This window comes from Lathyrus oleraceus, chromosome 3 (assembly GCF_024323335.1).
Source record: "Lathyrus oleraceus cultivar Zhongwan6 chromosome 3, CAAS_Psat_ZW6_1.0, whole genome shotgun sequence".
NCBI lineage: Eukaryota > Viridiplantae > Streptophyta > Magnoliopsida > Fabales > Fabaceae > Lathyrus > Lathyrus oleraceus.
Genome location: NC_066581.1, coordinates 388,832,479 through 388,854,413, shown reverse-complemented (window position 1 = coordinate 388,854,413; position 21,935 = coordinate 388,832,479). Strand labels below are relative to the sequence as shown.

Here is a 21,935-nt window from a genome sequence, read left to right as displayed (position 1 = left end):
TATTTCTACTAATTTATTCAACAATTCAAAACAGTTTAGAGACGATCTATACGAAGGTCTAGTGCTGATACTTAATTCAGAAAGAAATCGCCACGAAAATTTGGTTCTGACACTTAAATTAAAAGTATGTTCTTAGATACGATTCAGAGACGGCCTATACGAAGACCTAGTACTGATATCCAGTATCAACATCAAAATATTATCACCTCCTATTATTATGGATGGCATCTATAAGCCCATCTCCAGTTCTTCCAAGTGGCATCTTCAAGCCCGCTTAAGCATATACAACCATCATCAGTGTTACTTTACGCACCGGCGAGTGAAAATTTTTGGGCTCTTGTGTTCAATCCCCTTAAACCTTCCAAGTCACGAATGGCACACAGGCCAATCTAACTCCTCAGGTTTCAGAAAATTGAACAGGCGCAGCTGTTGCACCCCAAAATTTGCCCTCTATTTTTAACTCTAACCAATTTTTTGTTTCACATTCATTTGCATCATCTTCATAGCATAACATTTTTTCTGTCTTAATATTAGCCGGAATAATTTCTCGGAATTTACAAACAGATTGGTCAAATCCCAAAATTTGCCCGTTAATATTACAAGGCATTTTTCAAGGCACTCCAACTTATTTTTCAAGGCATTGATCTTAAAGGAACCAAGACCTAGCACACAGATGGCCAAATCCAGAAAATGGCTCAAACTGGCATGCTCGCTAGGCGAGCAATTCCTTCGCCTAGAGAACCCGTCGCTACGTCACTCGCCTAGCGAAGCTTGCGAATACCAGAAAATTCTGGGCTTCATTCTGAGCCTATTAGGTCACAAAAAGAGCATTATAAATACCACAACTTCAGTCAGAAAAAGGAAACGGAAACAGAACGAAAACGGGAGATAGAGAGAAGGCACAGCAAACCCTGGAGGCTAACCCAGAGAATTCAGAGCAACCCTAAAGGAAACCCTGAAGGAAACTCATCTGCACCAAGGTTACCTCCGCCCAACTCAATCCGACGCCCAACTCAATCCGACTTGCCAATTCAAGGTTGCAATTCAATCGCAAACAGGTTTGCATTACTATTACCGCTTTATGTTCCCAATTTACATGTGATATTATAATTGAATTCATAAATATATTTGAGGTTTTGCATGTGGATTTAAATATGCCTGAATATCTTGAATGTTTAACCATGTAATCTCTGTAATGGATGCCATAGGGTGTGAAGCTTTCCGGAATTGTACTGTCATTAAAACCAGAACCCGCAGCCGCTCGCTAGCACATCGCTAAGCGAGCATGTAGCGAACATTCGCTAAGCCTTCGCTAGGCGAGGCAGGAGCGAACGTGACAGTTGCTGATTTTTTCTGTTCTGATCTGTTTTATTCTAACCATGTGTTATTTTGCCTGACATCCCTACTGCTGTGTTTCTTTTGTGGTGTAATTCTCGATTGCACCCTGATTTGGTATTCTGACCTGTTTGCTGAATTTTGTAAGGGTTCACATACTCCCGGAAAAGGTAGCTGGCTAAGGTATTCCACTTTATTTGTGGGATACCCTTGTGGAGATTCACCCTAATTACCTAATTGATTATAATGTGGACCTAATTACCTAATTGATTATAACTACCTAATTGATTGTAAAATATTGCCTTTGAATATGTGATCTTGGACCTCTCTTTGTTGCCCTACGGTATTATGGTCATGTCCCGCGAATGTGGGGATACACTTAGCAAAGACCCTTCGATTAAATCATCATGTCCCTATAAAAATAAATCATTGTCCCTCGGATGTTGCCTGCGAATATATGATTTTGTCCCTCGATGACCCGTCGTTATAGCCTACGGTTAAATGATGATCGTCCCTTCGAATGCTAAGGTATCCTTACAAATGCTGCCTTCAATGACCAATCGATGACCCTACGATGTCCCTTTACATCCAAAGGGATAAGACTACTTACTTCTCAATGGTAAGGACAGTTTTACCCTCATAAGGATAGGAAATGCCCATAAAGACCTTGGGTGGGTATAACCCTTAATTGCTGGCTCACCTAAAACATTTTTCATACCTCACACTTTGCAAATACTAGAAAATCACCACTTGGTATACATTCGTACTAGAATCATTGCCAAGTTATATTTTTCTAAACCGCTTTCAAAATTAAACGAGATAAATACTTTGTATACATTCGTACAAGAATCATTACAAAGTTAAACTCTCTTTTCAAAACATTTTTTAAGCAATCCACAAACACTTTTTTCAGACAAACATAAGTGATCCAGCAATTAAGAGCCCATGGATAACCATGGATACAAAGGGTGCTAACACCTTCCCTTTGTATAATGTACCTCCCGAACCCAAAATCTAATTAAGGTATTTCCTGTTCTTTTCCACCTTTCCTTATTGGATAAAAGAAAAGTCGGTGGCGACTCTTGCTAACCGCGACATTTGCTTTCCAAAGCAAAAACACACAAAGTCAGTTCACCGTATGACAAAGTACAACGTGGATATGACGCCTGATAGAGACTAATTGAGGTCTATGTCTCATAAAGATAAGGAGACATTCAAAGAGTATACCTAGAGATGGAGAGAGTTGGCTTCCCATATAAGTCCACCTCTTGAAGAGAAAGAAATGACGAAGATCTTCTTAAAGACATTGAGTTCGTTTTATTACGAACGTATGATTGCGAGTGCTCCCAATGATTTTACCGAAATAGTAAATATGGGGATGAGGCTAGAAGAAGGAGTCTGTGAAGGACGTTTGTCTAAGGAAGAAGCATCATCCATCAAGAAGTATGGTGGTTTCTCCAAGAAGAAGGGGGGAGAAACTAATTCAGTGACAGTGGGGAGGAAGAGGAGGCTTCATGTCAGAAAGAGTTCTCAACCTCGTCAACATCAACACCAAGTTTCATCAGTAATTCTTGTATTTTCCAACAATTCTAACCAATCAGTTCCGATTCAACAACAACCGCAACAAAGAAACAACAACAACAACAATCATCACCAACAAAATTTTGAGAGGAAGAAGGTCTCCTTTGACCCTATTCATATGACCTGTGCAGAATTATACCTGTCATTGGTCCTAAAAAATCTAATTCAACCAAGAAATCCTCCGCAAATTCCTGAGCCACTTCTATGGTGGTTCAAACCTGATTTGTGTGCTTTTCACCAGGGAGCCTCTGGCCATGACATAGAGAATTTCTATCCATTGAAATATGAAGTCCAAAAGCTTGTGAAGATTGGAATGGTGTCCTTTGAGGACAGAGCGCCAAATGTAAAAGCCAATCCTCTGCCTGCTCATGGTAATGCTACTGTCAACATGGTGGACGGTTGTCCAGGGAACTTCCGAGTTTTTGATGTGCGACCTATTCGTAGGTCGTTGGTGGAAATGCATAGAACCTTGTGTTTAATCATTGACTGTGAACATGACCATGATGGTTGCTTGATCTACGGTGTGAACCCCCGTGGGTGTATGGTTGTCAAGAAAGATATCCAGAAGTTGATGGATGAGAATGTAGTCCAGATTCAACAGTCGAGGGATATAGATGATGTGATTGTGCCTGTATTCAAGACCCCTAAGCGGGTAGTTATCCAGTTTGATAGCAGCAACATTAATAATGTTAATAGATCGGTGTCATACCCCAATTTTGGCTTATCTATATTATATCATATTCATATGCATTCATATAATCCTTTCACTCAGTCATAGCTATTATTTTTTGTTTCATCTGTATCATTATCATTTGCGTTATGAAACTAAATCAATGGTTCGAGGGTGACTGTAAGTATCGTTTTCGTTACTTATATTTCATCAGCAACATTGTCATGTTTTATTTTGTTAAGCGTATTTTTGTTTGAAAAGTCATTTGCATTATCCATTCCATAAACATTATTGACCAAAGCCAAAATTTTGATTTATTTCTATTTTCGTTTTAATGCTTTTTATTTTATTTTAAGAAGAAGGAAAAAAAGGGGTTGAATTTCATTCTACTTGAATTTTCAATTTTGCTTTAATAAGATAGTTCATTCTGAAAAAAATTCTCATCAATTAAATGTTTTATTATAGTTTATATATATGCCGCCTTATTTCAATAAAAAAATCTCTTTATTTTTTAAAATAGTCATTTTAATAGTGTTATAATAACATCTTATAATCATTTTAATATTTTTCATTTCTCTTTCATTTAAATTTCTTGTTTAAAATGACTCATTATAACTCATTGTACCCAAAATTGAGATTGAGCTTTTATTGCAGTATTGTTTTCGATTGTTTTGTTTAGCTTTTTAGTAAAAATAATAATATTGCTAATTAATGTTTCTTTTATAAAAAAAATAAAGCTAGTTTGTAGTGAAAACAAGCATGTTCATATCAGTTAAAATTAAATTTTACATTGCATTCATATCATTAATTTTTTATTTATTTGCATCAGTAGAAAAGTAAAAGAATTTTATATTAGTGAAATTCATATCAGTAAGATCAAACTTTGCATTTACATCGGTATATATCAGTATACATTAATCTCATCAGTACAACCAAAATCAATACGTCAGTAAAAGAGAAGAAGTGAAATTTTTACAGTGCAGAAAAGACAAAAATCACAATAAATATCTGCATTTGCTCAGAAATGGATTTCTTCACCACCTTGTCCTCAATTCCACTCACTTGCACAAAATCAGGGATTTCATATTGTGCTTCAAACGGATTTCTGCTCATCCTTATCCTCAACTCCACCTGATTTTCATTCCTTTAATCTTCCTATAAATAAACTCATGGAGGACCCTAAAAAGACCTCAATTTTTTCACACTGTTACTCTGCTCGAAAATCATACAAAAACCTCACCAAAGTTCATACTCCTAAAAACTACTCAGAGTTTCTCACTGAAGCTATGAGATAGTTGAGCTATACCTATCATCACAATTTGTGACCTAACCGCAAAGAACAAAGAAGCAGAAAAGAGAAGGGAGTGTGAACAAAAAGAGAAAGAGGAGGAATCGAACAGAGCAAGTGGGAACAAGAGTTGTTAACATATGTTTCATTAAGCATATGTGAATACAAAGGAGGTATCAATACAAGAGGTCTGATGAATGATGCCCTGTTTTTGATAAAAATCTTTGAGTATAAACTCAGGGTCATTATCAGATCTGATAGTTTTGATAGTAGTTTTGAATTGAGTTTGAATAAGTTTAACAAAGGCTTTCACATAGTTACTAGTTTCAGATTTTAGTTTCATTAAAAAAATCCAACAAAAGCGGCTATGATCATCGACTATAGTAAGAAAATAACGGTAACCAAACATGGATGGGGTAGAATACGGTCCCCAAATATCCATATGAATGATATCAAAACAAGCTATAGAATTAGTGGAACTGTGTGGAAAGGGAAGCCGTTTTTGTTTCGCAGCAAAACATGAATCACAAGGGATAGTATGATATTGAAAATCACGTAGAGGATACAATTTATTTATTTGTGTGGCAGTGTCATTGGATGGATGTCCAAGACAATGGTGCCACAAGTTACAAGTATTAATCTGCCTATTGTTAACAGGAAAAGAAATAGCAGTATTGTGGGGAGATAGGTGATGATGAAGACGTAGATAGTAGAGGCCCTGATGTAAGTCAGCTGTGCCAATCGTCTTCTGGGTATGGTTCACCTGTATGGTGCAATGAGTCGATGTGAATTGTACATTACAATTCAAAGCAGCAGTGATACGAGGTATAGAGATTATGTTGGTAAAAAAGTCAGGGATGTATAAGACATTAGTGAGATGAAGGTTATGGTTTAGGTGAATGGTGCCACATTTGTTTGTAGAAATGGTGTGGCCATTAGGGAGTTTGACAGTAATCATGTTCATATTGTATAATGTATGAAAAAGGGATCGACGATGGCATACGTGGTCCGTAGCACCGGTGTCTAAGATCCAATCATCAGTAAAAATAGGAGAGGGTGGTGTAGGAAGAATACCTGAATTTGTATTTATATTGGAGTGAAATTGTTGGATTTGAGTAGGTACCGAATTTTGTGATTGCTGAAGGAGAGCAAGGAGGGCCTTGTGTTGATCAGCTGTGAAGGTGGGTTGAGTGGTGTGTGCTTCTGATTCCAGGTCTTCATTGTTGTTAGGGTTCTCAGTGTATGCTTGTCATACCCCAAAATTTGCCCATTAATCTTGCAAAACATTTCTCGAAGTACTCCGACTTATTCTGCAAGGCACTAACCTTAAAGGGACAAAAGCCCAGCTCACAACAGACCCACTCCAGAAAAGGGTCTAAACTAGCTTGCTCGCTAGGCGAGCAATTCCTTCGCCTAGCGAACCCTTCGTTATGACACTCGCCCCAGCGAAGCACCAGATCCAGTAAAAGCCCAAACTAGCTTGCTCGCGAGGCGAGCAACTCCTTCGCCTAGCGAAGCTTGCGAATATCAGAATTTCTGGGCTTCATTCTGAGCCTATTAGGTCATCACAATCACTATAAATAGCCAAGCTTCAGTCACGAAAAGGAGGACGAAAACAGCGAAAAACGGAGGAAGGAGAACCCTAGCAAGCAAACCCTAACACTCACGGGAGGCAAACCCTGAAGGAACTCGGCGGCATCAAGGATTACTTCTGCCCAATTCAATCCGATTTGCCGATTCAAAGTTGTAATTCAATTGCAAACAGGTTTACATTGCTATTACTGCTTTATGTTCTTAATTCGCATATGGCATTATGATTAAATTTATGAAAATATCTTGAGTTTGGCATATGAATTTTAGTATGTATCTGAATACCTTAAATGATTAACCATATAATTGCTGTAATGAAAGCCATAAGGCATAAAATTGGTTGAAATTGTACTGATATCAAAACCAGAATCCGCAGCCGCTCGCTAGCACCTCGCTAAGCGAGCATGCAGCGAGTACTCGCTAAGCCTTCGCTAGGCGAGGCAGGAGCGAACGTGACAGTAGCTGATTTTTCTGTTCTGATTTTTCACTCATGTTTTATCATAGCCATGTATCATTTACCCGACCTTATTTACTATTGGGATCTTTTTTTTGTTGTGTAATCCTCGATTGCACCCTGATTTGGTATTCTGACATGTTTTGTTGAGTTTTGTAAAGGTTCACATACCCCCAGGAAAAGATTGCTTGTTAGGTATCCCGCTTTATTTGCGGGATACCCTTGTGGAGATTCACCCTGAATTGCTCAATTGATTTTAATGTATTAATTTTATGGCAAAGATCCACCCTAAATTGCTTAATTGATCTTAATGTATTAATTTTAATGTGGGGATTCCTCCTAATTACCTAATTGATTGTAAAATACGGCCTTTGAATATGTGATCTTGGACCTCTCTCTGTTGCTTTACGGTATTACGGTACAACGGTCATGTCCCGCGAATGTGGGGATATACTTAGCCAAGACCGTTCGATTAAATCAGCATAAAATAAATCATAGTCCCGCGGATGTTGCCTTCGAATATATGATTTTTGTCCCTCGATGACCCTTCGGTGTAGCCTACGGTTGAATGATGATAGTCCCTTCGAATGCTAAGGTATCCTTACAACTGTTGCTTTCAATGACCAATCGATGACCCTACGATGACCCTTTTACATCCAAAGGATAAAACTACTTACTTCTCAATAGTAAGGACAGTTTTACCCTCATAAGGATAGGAAATGCCCATAAAGACCTTGGGTAGGTATAACTCTTAATTGCTTACTCACAATTTAAAAATACTTTTCATACTTCACAAATACTAAAAAATCACCACTTGGTATACATTCATACTAGAATCATTACTGAGTCATATTTTTCTAAACCATTTTCAAAACTAAACGAGATAACCACTTTGTATACATTCATACGAGAATCATTACAAAGTTAAATTCTCTTTTTCAAAACATTTTCTAAACAATTCACGAACACTTTTTTTCCAGACAAACATAAGTGATCAAGCAATTAAGAGCCCATGGATAACCATGGATACAAAGGGTGCTAACACCTTCCCTTTGTATAATGTACCTCCCGAACCCAAAATCTAATTAAGGTCTTTCCTGTTCTTTTCCACCTTTCCTTATTGGATAAAAGAAAAGTCGGTGGCGACTCTTGCTATCTGCGACATTGCGATTAAAAGCAAAACACCCCAAGTCAGTTCACCGTATGACAGAACTGGCGACTCTGCTGGGGAGCCTATTAAAGAGAGGTTACCTTAAAAACAAGATCACTTATTCAAATTGTCTGATTTACTTTTAAGGGATTGCTTGGGTATTTTATGCTTGAGTGAAAGATCCTACACCCGGATCTAGTGTACCTTAGGTAAGTAGCAATAGATCATCGCGACTATCCGGCGTATACCGGAATGGTTAAAATGATGGCTACGGTTAATGTGACACTTTGGATGTCCTGATGTTCCTCATGTTTACTTGAGGAAAAATTTGGCATTCGCGTGGTGTCATCAAAGCATTAACCAGACCTTTAGAACCCTAATTGACTCATCCTAGCCATTAGAAAGTAGTGAGATAACTGACTTCGGTTCCGACTGGGGTTGGTTGATACTCGATACTACGCTCTTTGAGATTGGACTTTAGGGAAGCTTTGGTCAACCACTTGGTGTTGCACTGAAGTGGACTTAAAGAAAGGTCGATGATTTGAGATCCTTCTAGAACCCGGTTACTATTCTAGGACAGGTTGAACCAACCAAACTTCAGTGGGGAGGGTACTTACCTATGGAACTCATGCAAGCCTCAAAACTTAGGAATGATTGTTGTGTGACTTGCTTGTGCGTGTTACTTACTTAACATCATAACATCATAACATCATAACATCATAACATCATTTCAAGGACTTAGGGATTTAACTTTGCTCTGTTTTGTAAGGCTATGACTCCCAGGAAGACTATCCGGATTAATCTTGTGGCAATCTCTCCTCAACTAAAGGATTTAGTGTCAGACCTTCCTGATCAGACTCAGTTCATCAAGAAACATGGTCATCTCCTCAATTTGGTTACTACTGGTTTCAAGGAAGATATGATGAGAGTCCTATTCCAGTTCTTCGATCCCAAACATCATTGCTTCACCTTCCCAGATTATCAGTTGGTACCCACATTAGAAGAGTTTTCCAGGCTGCTTGGGATACCTATCCTTGATCAAACACCTTTCAATGGGTTAGAAAAGATTCCGAAGTCTGAAGAAGTTGCCGCGGCTTTACACATGACAAAGTCCGATATTGAAACCAATTGCGTAACAAGAAGTGGAGTTAAGGGTTTACTTGCCAAGTTTCTGATAAATTAGGACAGAAAAACTCTATTCCTATGGAGCCTTATCTCAGATGGGTACGCGCCAGAGCTCGTGAACTCGTCATGCCATATCTTGCGGTCGGACCATTGATCGTTGAACCAGAAGTTGAAGGAGGTACTCCTCAGATCATTCCTTATCCAGATATGCCTACCGATGTTGAAGAATTGAAGAGATCCTGGATCCAGTTGAGAGAGGAAAGGGATACTTTTGAAGCCCAGTTCAGTGCAGAAAGGAAGAAGGTACTCGAGCTCACCAGCCAGCTTAATGAGGAACGAAGACTCAATGCATATCTTCGCCCAAAAAGAAGCCGTCCCTGGGAGACTTGAGCTTTCATTGTATTTTTATTATTATTTCTTGTAATGAGCAATGATTAAGAAATTAGTAATAAAAGTTCCTCTCTTTTTGGTAGTTTACGCAAAGTTAAATTCCAAAAGTCCTTGAAAACATTTCATACATTGCATAGCATAACATAACATTGCATAACAGGTATCCCAAAAGATCAATGTTCTCACGGTCTGCCTTCTAAACAGAAAAATGGCTCTCGAACAAACTGTCAAAGATCTCCAGGCTCAGAATGCTCAATTCTAGGAGATGATGCTGAGTTTATCCAAAGGACAGGAAGAACTGAAGGCTCTCTTGCTCGAAAAGAAGAAAGACAAGAAAGCCGCGAGTTACATCAACACGGGAAGAAGGCTTAAAAGACAGGCCGCGGGAGTCAAGTTTGGAATTCCGAATGGTCCAGAAGAGGAGACGGAGAATGATTCAGAGGAGGAGAATGTTGATTTCTCCAACCCTGAGGATGACGATGAAGATTATGAAGGTGAACAGTACTCTCCAAGAGATGATAAGTACAAGTTGCTGGAAGAACGTATGCTAGCTATGGAGGGTCAGAAGGCGCCCGGTTTGGATTTCGAAAGCTTGGGATTGGTCTCTGATGTGGTCATTCCTCGCAAATTCAAGATCCCCACTTTCACTAAGTACGATGGTGCGTCTTGTCCTCAGATGCATCTGAGAGCTTATGTGAGAAAGATTCAGCCGCATACCACTGATAGGAAGCTATGGATCCATTTCTTCCAAGAGAGTCTGTCTGGCACACAATTGGAATGGTATTATCAGCTCGAGAGCTCTGACATTCGCACCTGGACTGATTTAGCAACAGCTTTCTATAAACAGTACCAATATAACTCTGAACTAGCGCCTACTCGGCTACAGTTGCAGAATATGACTATGGGATCCAAAGAAAGCTTCAAAGAATATGCTCAGAAATGGAGAGATTTGGCTGGCAGAGTCAAACCCCCCATGACTGATCGAGAGTTAGTGGACATGTTCATGAGTACATTGACTGGCCCGTTCTACAGCCATCTACTGGGAAGTTCTTCATCGGGTTTCACTGAACTTATACTGACAGGTGAACGTGTTGAAAGCGGCATTCGAAGTGGAAAGATACAGGCGACTACCTCTGCAAGCACCAAGAGGTCCTACCAGGGGAGGAACGAATCAAATGCTGTGTACGGTCAAAAGGGTCGTAACAAGAAAAATCGTGACCTTACCATTGGAGCAGTTACGATTGCAACACCGCCATCTCAAAACTTCCAGCCCAAACAAGACAAGCCAAGAAGACAGTTTACCAGGATCAATATGACCTTAGCACAGGCACTGCAGGGAATGCTAAAGGCAAATCTGATCACCCTCAGAGATCCTCCTGCGAAACCCAACACTACTTCTTCTCGTTATAATCCCAATGCCAGGTGCGCATATCACTCCGATAGCCCCGGACATGATACAAACGATTGCTGGTCATTGAAGAATAAGGTTCAGGATATGATCGAAGCTGGAGAAATTGAATTTGAGCCTCCGGAGACTCCTAACGTCATCACTGCACCTATGCCTAATCACAACAAAACTGTTAATGCTGTGGATGACTATTCTCACATTTCTAATGTAGCTGACTTAGCGTCTCCTCTCCTGATCATCAAGAAGAATTTAGTACAAGCTGGTTTATTTCCAGGTTGTGCTGAAAATTGCGATCTCTGCATACTCCGATCCAATGAGTGCTTGAAGTTGAGGAAGGGTATTCAACGGCTGATAGATGATCGTACAATTCTCTTCGAAAAGATTCCCAAGGCGGAGAACCCTATTGAAGAAGTAGCTGTGATTGCTAGGTCCAAAGTTCCAGTGAAGATTACCGTTACTAGAGCACCCGTGAAGATTACTGTTGAGCCCAAGGTAGCTCCCCTAATCATTACTGCACCTGGCCCAGTACCGTATTCCTCAAACAAAGCTATTCCGTGGAATTACGGAGGTGATGCTTACATCCATGGCGTAAAGCAAATCGATAATTCTGCTAATCCTAATGGCATTGTTGGGACTAGTAAAATTACTCGAAGTGGAAGGATCTTCTCTCCACAAATCTCACCTCCCACTCCTGAAACTCGAGGCAAGGAACCAGTCAACCCTTCTCAGTCAAGGACACCGGTCGAAGTTACTACTGAAGATGTTGCCAAGCAGGAAATGGAAGAAATGCTGAAAATCATCCGCAAGAGTGATTTTGATGTGGTAGAACAGCTGGGGCATACTCCGTCTAAGATCTCGATGTTATCCTTGTTATTATCTTCTGAATCTCATGCCAAAGCGTTGATAAAACTCTTGAAGACTGCCCATGTACCTCAGGAGACATCTGTCGATCAGTTCAAAAACTATGTTGCCAACCTGACTGTTGACAATGGCTTAGGCTTTTCCGATGCTGATCTGACACCAGCAGGAAAGAATCACAATAAAGCTCTGCACGTCTCCATTGAGTGTAAGGGGATCACCCTGGCTCATGTGTTGATCGATAATGGCTCTTCTTTGAATATGCTACCGAAAGCTGTACTCGATAAGCTTGACTGTAAGAGCATCGAATTGAAACCTAGTGATACTGTGGTGCGTGCGTACGACGGTGCAAAAAGTGTTGTCCATGGTGAAGTGGTTCTCCCTATCAAGATAGGACCTCAAGTCTTCAATACTACCTTTCACGTGATGAACATCCGTCCTGCCTATTCATGCTTGCTGGGACGACCTTGGATCCATGGGGCAAGTGCTGTAGCTTCATCTCTCCATCAAAAGCTGAAGTATCCAATAGAGGGTAAAATCGTCACTGTGTGTGGAGAAGAAGAGTATATTGTCAGTAGTGTGCAGGCCTTCAGATACGTCGAGATGGATGGCGAGTTCGTCGAGACTCCTTCTCAGTCATTTGAAGTGGTCCCTCCGCCCAGTCCTGTCCTTAAGCCGACTCCCCTTGTGCCCAAGGTTATTCATGCTCCTCCTGCCATGATTTCTCTGAAGGACGCTCAAGCCGTGGTTGAAAATGGTGGTCGTACTGGTTGGGGTCAACTGATCAACGTACCGTACAAGTCTGACAAGTCTGGTCTGGGATTTAACTCTGAAAGGATGGTCAAAGATCAGGTTAATGCTGTAGAAGATGTTGATAGCGATTGCGACTTGGATAGCTGGATTTTCCCAACAATTGGTGACGGACTCAATAATTGGAAGGCTGAAGACACTATCCCGATTTCCTTTAGTCAGGAGTAATTGTTATTGTCTGTTTTATTGTTGCAAAAATTTTTAGTTTTACAATTGAACTTCTTAAAGCATTGTGTCTATGCCCGAGGCACAATAGCTAATTTGTTAAGGGTTTTGTCATTTTCATAAGCATATTCACATTCAATAAATCAATGGACTTTTTGCATTCAAATATTGAGCTCTTTATCTTTCCTGTCATCTTCCGAAAAAGTTATGTTTTCTTACACACACTCACGTAACGAATTGCAGATCCATACCCACTCTGGATCCTGTTGATAATAGTTCTACTATTGTTCATTATGACTTTGAAAATCCGATCTACCAAGCCGAGGATGGAAGTGAGGAAGATTGTGAAGTACCTGGAGAACTTGCCAGACTGGTACTGCAAGAAGAGAAGACTATACAGCCGCATGAAGAGTCAATCGAAATTGTAAACCTGGGTACTGAAGTGGACAAGAAAGAAGTCAAAATAGGAGCAGGCTTGGAAAACAGTATTAAAGAAAGATTGATTCAGATGTTACATGACTATGTAGAGATTTTTGCTTGGTCTTATGAAGACATGCCAGGATTGGATACTGATATAGTAGTGCATCGTTTGCCAACGAAGGAAGATTGTCGTCCTGTTAAGCAAAAGGTTCGCCGCATGCGTCCTGAAATGTCTGAGAAAATCAAAGCCGAGGTTATGAAACAATTTGATGCAGGTTTTCTGGCTGTTACTTCTTATCCTCAATGGGTTGCTAATGTGGTACCGGTACCGAAGAAGGATGGTAAGGTGCGAATGTGCGTCGATTACAGAGATTTGAATAAAGCGAGTCCCAAAGATGACTTTCCACTCCCGCACATTGATGTTCTGGTAGACAATACCGCTCAACACAAAGTATTCTCCTTCATGGATGGATTCTCTGGTTATAACCAGATTAAGATGGCACCTGAAGACATGGAGAAAACTACGTTTGTGACGCAATGGGGCACTTTCTGTTACAAAGTAATGCCATTCGGTTTGAAGAATGCAGGAGCAACATACCAGCGTGCTATGGTAGTTTTGTTCCATGATATGATCCATCATGAGATAGAAGTATATGTGGATGACATGATAGCCAGATCTCATACTGAAGAAGAACATCTCGATCATTTGTACAAATTGTTTGAGAGGTTGAAGAAATACAAGCTGAGATTGAACCCGAACAAATGCACCTTTGGAGTAAGATCCGGTAAACTCTTGGGATTTATTGTTAGTGGTAAAGGAATTGAGGTTGACCCGGCCAAGGTGAGAGCTATTCAAGAAATTCCAGTTCCCCGTACAGATAAAGAAGTCAGAGGTTTCTTGGGACGTTTGAATTAGATCGCCCGGTTTATCTCCCATTTAACTGCTACCTGCAAACCCATCTTCAAACTACTGAGGAAAAATCAAGAGATGGTATGGAATGATGAATGTCAAGAAGCTTTTGACAAAATCAAGAAATATCTCCAAGAACCTCCGATCCTGATACCACCAGTTGAAGGAAGACCTCTAATCATGTATTTGACCGTGTTAGAGAATTCAATGGGGTGTGTGTTGGGGCAACATGACGAGTCTGGTCGAAAAGAGCATGCCATATACTACCTTAGCAAAAAGTTTACCGACTGTGAAACAAGATACTCACTGCTCGAGAAAACTTGTTGTGCTTTGGCCTGGGCTGCTCGCCGACTAAGACAGTATATGTTGAATCATACCACTTTATTGATTTCTAAGATGGATCCTATCAAATATATATTTGAGAAACCTGCCCTCTCCGGAAGAATAGCAAGATGGCAGATGATTTTAACAGAGTATGATATCCAATATACTACTCAAAAAGCAATCAAAGGAAGCGTGCTGGCCGATCATTTGGCTCATCAAGCAGTGGATGATTACCAATCTATGAATTTTGAGTTCCCAGACGAGGATGTCATGCTTGTTACTGATCATGGAAAACCTGGACTGGATGAAGGGCCTGAACTGGGATCCCGATGGACTATGGTTTTTGATGGATCTTCTAATGCATTGGGCCACGGTGTTGGGGTTGTAATTATTTCTCCCGGGGGTTACCATACACCTTTCACTGCTAGACTATGTTTTCATTGTACCAATAATATGGCTGAGTATGAAGCATGTATTTTGGGACTCAAGGCTGTTATAGACCTGCGAATCAAGTTTTTGAGTGTGTACGGAGATTCAGCCTTGGTAATCAGTCAGATCAAAGGAGAATGGGATACTAAACATCCAAATCTCATCCCTTATCGAGAGCGGGTGATGACGTTAATCCCACACTTCGAAGAGATTACATTTGAACATATTCCACGGGAAGAGAATCAGTTGGCGCACGCACTGGCTACCATGTCATCTATGTTCAGAGTCAGATGGGACAATGAAGCTCCCAGGATCACCATTGAATGACTAGATGAACCAGCATATTGTTATGAACTTAACGCTGCTGAAGCAGAAGAGAGACCTTGGTTCCACGAAGTAAAAAGATATTTAGAAGCTCAGGAACACCCTGAAGGGGCGTCCATCAATGACAAAAAATTCCTGAGGAAGTTCTCCGCTAAATTCTTTCTGAGTAATGGAGTATTATACAAACGTAATCATGATTCGACTCTGCTTCGCTGTGTGGATAAAAAACAAGCAGAAAAGATTATGGAAGACATGCATGACGGTATTTTTGGGACTCACTCTAGTGGACATACAATGGCCAAGAAGATTCTGAGATCAGGGTATTATTGGTCTACCATGGAAGCTGATTGCCACCATCACTCCAGAACCTGTCACAAGTGCCAGATCTATGCGGATAAAGTACATGTGCCTCCTGCTCCATTAAACGTGTTGACAGCTCCTTGGCCCTTTGCAATGTGGGGCATTGATGTGATTGGGGAGATTAAACCTACTGCTTCTAACGGATATCGCTTCATTCTTGTTGCGATTGATTACTTTACAAAGTGGGTAGAGGCGGCCTCATTTGCTTCTGTCACCAGGAATGCGGTGGCACGGTTCATCAAGAATAGTCTTATTTGTCGGTATGGCATCCCTGAAAGAATTATCACTGACAATGGTACTAATTTGAACAACAAGATGATTACCGAACTCTGCACGCAATTCAAGATAAAACACCATAACTCTTCTCCATACCGGCCAAAGATGAACGGCACCGTGGAGGCTGCTAATAAGAATATCAAGAAGATCATACAAAAGATGACAGTAACGTACAAAGACTGGCATGAAATGTTACCATTTGCTCTTCATGGTTATCGCACTTCAGTACGCACTTCGACAGGGGCAACTCCCTTCTCTTTAGTCTACAAAATGGAAGCCGTCTTACCGGTGGAAGTTCAGATTCCCTCTCTAAGAATCATGAAAGAGACAGGTTTAGACGAGGATGAATGGATTCAGACTCGACTCGATCAGATAAATTTGATAGATGAAAAGAGACTTGCGGCTGTTTGTCATGGGCAGATATATCAGAAGCGCATGACCCAAGCATTTAACAAAAAGGTCAAGAGACAGGTGTATCAAATTGGCGACTTGGTAATAAAGCGTATCATTCTACCACAAGGTGATCCCAGGGGCAAATGGACTCCCACATACGAAGGGCCATTTGTAGTTAAGAAGGTATTCTCTGGTGGAGCCATGATACTCGCTACAATGGATGGCGAGGACTTCCCACATCCCGTGAATGCAGACATAGTTAAAAAATACTACGCATAAAAGAGACCCGCTAGGTCGACGTACCTAGGCAAAAGTAAGGGCATCCCGGCGAACCAAAAGGGTTCGGGCAAAAATTAGGGATAAACATGTACACCCGGCAAGTCGAAAACCTGAAAAGGCGGCTTGGGCAAAAAAGGGTATCCTGGTGGACTGAAAACCTGAAAAGGCGGTCCAGGCAAAAATTAGGGATTGAAAGCGTATGACTATGTCCCGTTCTCAAACAGCTTCATCCAAGTTCAAGGGACTGAACAAGCCAATCACTTCTATCCGGCAGCAGGAGATGAGATGCTTGAAGACATAATGACAGTAGCAGAATTAGAATCGATAGGACTTTTCCTTCATAGCTTTTTCTTTACGTTCTCGACAATTTCCTCTTACCAAGATTTCTGTCTCTTTGTACACCAATTGCCTGTTTATAGGCCCTCTTTCAAAATCAATACAATTTTATTTCCAAAAAGGTGCTTTTGTTTTACTTTTTCTGTTTTGTTTGCATAAACGTCCATTGATTTAATTTGAATTGATATGTGCATTTGAATATGATCGTTGCGTACCAAAAATGCATAAGATAGAAATAGCGATTACTACAAGACTTCAGGATCGAGAAGAAGGGCTAACCATGCTTTCCAATGAATCCGTTGCTGATTCTATCCCCCAGCAAAGCCAGTTATTCCCCAGAAGCAATTGGCATTACTAGACAAATTGGTCATCTCTTCCATCCCCAGCCAGGCTCTGTCGAATATTTCTACCATCAGACAAGAATCAAGTATCCCCAGCTAAGAAAGGATCACCGATATCAGTATCTCCAACCAGAAGACTGAGATTTATTTCCCCAGTAGAGTCCTCGGGAAGAACTTTTCAGATGCATAATTCATTCATTACATCATTTCACAGCATACGCATGCATACATTGTTCGCATTTATTGTCAAAAGCATAAAACATCTCATGCATCATGACATGGCATGAAGCTAACTTTATTTTTCAGGTTAATTATCCTCCTAAGGATGGTATCTTTAAGCCCATCCCGGCCATTTATTGCAAATACAGCATCTACAAATACGATCAGATACAGTCTAACGTACGGTTCATTCTGATTCAGCTCAACATATGACTCCTCCCACTCAGATACGATCTAACGGACGATCCATTCTGACCTTCAACTACTCCAATACGGTCTAATTTACGACCCAGTTGGACCTTTCATTTCTCAGAGACTACCTAGCGTACGGTACATTCTGACCTTTACCTCTCCAGATACAGCCTAATGGACGGCTCATCTTGCAACTCAGATACGATCTAGCGTACGATCCATTCTGATATTTCATCCCCAGCGGAGTCACCGGCTTGATGGACAACTCATCTTGCAACTCAGATACGATCTAGCGTATGATCCATTCTGATATTTCATCCCCAGCGGAGTCACCGGCCTGATGGACAACTCATCTTGCAACTCAGATACGATCTAGCGTACGATCCATTCTGATATTTCATCCCCAGCGGAGTCACCCGCCTAAGGAACAACTCACTCTGCTATTCAGATACGGTCTAGCGTATGATCCATTCTGATCCCTTATCCCCAGCAGTGTATGACACACTCTGACTCCCCAGCGAAATCGACAGCATAATGGATGACTCATTATACGGTCTAGCGTATGACCCAGTGTGGCACCCATGTCTGCAAATTGGTCTAACGTACGACACAATTTGAAGCTCTCATCATCAAACTTCCTGGATGGCATCGTTAAGCCCATCTCTTGATTGACAAGTGCAAATTTTTGGGGCATTCTAGTGTTCAATAATCTTCCATCTCCAGACCACGAACGGCATACTTGCCATCCTAACTCTCTCGGTTCAAGAATATTGAACAGGGGCAGCTGTCATACCCCAAAATTTGCCCATTAATCTTGCAAAACATTTCTCGAAGTACTCCGACTTATTCTGCAAGGCACTAACCTTAAAGGGACAAAAGCCCAGCTCACAACAGACCCACTCCAGAAAAGGGCCTAAACTAGCTTGCTCGCTAGGCGAGCAATTCCTTCGACTAGCGAACCCTTCGTTATGACACTCGCCCCAGCGAAGCACCAGATCCAGTAAAAGCCCAAACTAGCTTGCTCGCTAGGCGAGCAACTCCTTCGCCTAGCGAAGCTTGCGAATATCAGAATTTCTGGGCTTCATTCTGAGCCCATTAGGTCATCACAATCACTATAAATAGCCAAGCTTCAGTCACGAAAAGGAGGACGAAAACAGCGAAAAACGGAGGAAGGAGAACCTTAGCAAGCAAACCCTAACACTCACGGGAGGCAAACCCTGAAGGAACTCGGCGGCATCAAGGATTACTTCTGCCCAATTCAATCCGATTTGCCGATTCAAAGTTGTAATTCAATTGCAAACAGGTTTACATTGCTATTACTGCTTTATGTTCTTAATTCGCATATGGCATTATGATTAAATTTATGAAAATATCTTGAGTTTGGCATATGAATTTTAGTATGTATCTGAATACCTTAAATGATTAACCATATAATTGCTGTAATGAAAGCCATAAGGCATAAAATTGGTTGAAATTGTACTGATATCAAAACCAGAATCCGCAGCCGCTCGCTAGCACCTCGCTAAGCGAGCATGCAGCGAGTACTCGCTAAGCCTTCGCTAGGCGAGGCAGGAGCGAACGTGACAGTAGCTGATTTTTCTGTTCTGATTTTTCACTCATGTTTTATCATAGCCATGTATCATTTACCCGACCTTATTTACTATTGGGATCTTTTTTTTGTGGTGTAATCCTCGATTGCACCCTGATTTGGTATTCTGACATGTTTTGTTGAGTTTTGTAAAGGTTCACATACCCCCAGGAAAAGATTGCTTGTTAGGTATCCCGCTTTATTTGCGGGATACCCTTGTGGAGATTCACCCTGAATTGCTCAATTGATTTTAATGTATTAATTTTATGGCAAAGATCCACCCTAAATTGCTTAATTGATCTTAATGTATTAATTTTAATGTGGGGATTCCTCCTAATTACCTAATTGATTGTAAAATACGGCCTTTGAATATGTGATCTTGGACCTCTCTCTGTTGCTTTACGGTATTACGGTACAAAGGTCATGTCCCGCGAATGTGGGGACATACTTAGCCAAGACCGTTCGATTAAATCAGCATAAAATAAATCATAGTCCCGCGGATGTTGCCTTCGAATATATGATTTTTGTCCCTCGATGACCCTTCGGTGTAGCCTACGGTTGAATGATGATAGTCCCTTCGAATGCTAAGGTATCCTTACAACTGTTGCTTTCAATGACCAATCGATGACCCTACGATGACCCTTTTACATCCAAAGGATAAAACTACTTACTTCTCAATAGTAAGGACAGTTTTACCCTCATAAGGATAGGAAATGCCCATAAAGACCTTGGGTAGGTATAACTCTTAATTGCTTACTCACAATTTAAAAATACTTTTCATACTTCACAAATACTAAAAAATCACCACTTGGTATACATTCATACTAGAATCATTACTGAGTCATATTTTTCTAAACCATTTTCAAAACTAAACGAGATAACCACTTTGTATACATTCATACGAGAATCATTACAAAGTTAAATTCTCTTTTTCAAAACATTTTCTAAACAATTCACGAACACTTTTTTTCCAGACAAACATAAGTGATCAAGCAATTAAGAGCCCATGGATAACCATGGATACAAAGGGTGCTAACACCTTCCCTTTGTATAATGTACCTCCCGAACCCAAAATCTAATTAAGGTCTTTCCTGTTCTTTTCCACCTTTCCTTATTGGATAAAAGAAAAGTCGGTGGCGACTCTTGCTATCTGCGACATTGCGATTAAAAGCAAAACACCCCAAGTCAGTTCACCGTATGACAATGCTGAAGCATTGTTGACCTGGGGTTTCTTGAGATATGGTGGAAGACCATGTTTCTTGAAGCAAACCTCAATTGTGTGTCCGGATTTGTTGCAAAAAGTGCACATCTTGAGGCTTTTACCACGCCCAACTGCAGAATTTCTGGGATTGTTATCAGTGCTAGAGGATCGGTGTTGTGTCTTGGCAAAATTGGCAAGAAGTTTATCTTCTTCAATAGGTGCAATCATCTGCCGTTCCTGTTGTATTAGCATAGAAAAAACTTTGTTAATAGGTGGTAAAGGATTGATAAGCATTATTTGGGATCGAACTAGAGCATATTGCTCGTTTAATCCCTTCAAGAATCGAACCACGTAATCAGTTTCACAGTAAGATTTGATAGTGGGAAGAAGGGTGCAAGAACATTTGATAGCGCAAGTGCAAGTAGGGATAGGTCTGAAATTGTCAAGCTCCTGCCATAGCTTTTTGAGATTGGTGAAGAATTGAGTGATGGTTAGGTCGCCTTGTTTGAGATTGAAGAGTTGTTCTTGAATATCAGATATGCGGAAGATGTCGCCTTGGTGGTGTCGATCACGAAGCTCCGTCCAAATCTCAGATGCAGTATCCATCCACAAAATGCTCTGAGCAATGTCTGGTTCAACAGAGTTGGTAATCCAAGCCATGACCATGGTATTGCATCGATCCCACGCTAGAGTAAGGGGATTCGATTCATCAGATCGAAGAAGAGTTCCATCAAGGAATCCAATCTTGTTCTTGGAACGAAGAGCGACGACGATTGAGCGACTCCAAGAATGGTAATTGAGGTTGGTGAGTGGTGGAGAAACGATAGCAATGCTAGGGTTGTCGCTAGGGTGCATAAAATACGGATCCATCATGTCCGTTTGATAGCTTTTGGATGAGCTACGGTTGTTGTTTTTCTTGTTGGACGGTGGAGCGGGTGGCGGTGATTCTTCGTCGGAGGCCATGTGATTAGGTCAAGAGCAGAAAAGGGGAAAATTGCAGAGAGAAGAAGGATAAAGGATAGAGAAGAAAGGGGAGAAGAAGGAAGAAACGAGTGGAGGAGAAGAGGAAAGGATAAGGTAGAACACGTGTAGGTTAGGAAGATGGAGTAGAAGCGTGAAAAATTATTCTCACTGATACCATGTTAAGAAATGTGGTCGAGCCTAATTCAACCCTACAAAACCGGTTGGTAGAGTGAGGACTGCCCCCACTTATAAACACATGTTCATGCCATATATTGTCCGATGTGGGACTCTTAACACACCCCCTCACGCCCAGGACTGGACATCTGGAGCGTGGAAATAAATGGTGGGTGGCCCGATAGCGGAAACCATAGTAGGTGGCCCACCGGATCTTAGACGAGGCTCTGATACCATGTTAACATATGTTTCATTAAGCATATGTGAATACAAAAAAAACTGATAAGAAAAGAAGAAGAATGAAAATCTTGTATTATCTTTCATTGAGATTAATGGCATACCAATGAGCCATTTATACAGCAATTAGAGTAACGGTCAAGAG

General features: G+C 40.8%; 1 protein-coding gene across 1 annotated transcript; it reads right to left on the bottom strand.

The window, feature by feature from the left end:
- Positions 1 to 19,999: 19,999 nt before the first annotated feature.
- Positions 20,000 to 21,379, bottom strand: LOC127131394 (uncharacterized). Its single transcript, XM_051060320.1, has 2 exons — positions 20,486 to 21,379; positions 20,000 to 20,008 (listed from the first exon to the last, which is right to left on the bottom strand). The coding sequence occupies exons 1-2, from the start codon at positions 21,377 to 21,379 to the stop codon at positions 20,000 to 20,002; spliced, it is 903 nt and encodes a 300-aa protein (XP_050916277.1).
- Positions 21,380 to 21,935: the final 556 nt, after the last annotated feature.

Coding starts and splice junctions, on each gene's coding strand:
- LOC127131394 (XM_051060320.1), bottom strand. CDS start 21,379: ATGGCCTCCGACGAAGAATCACCGCCACCCGCTCCACCGTCCAACAAG.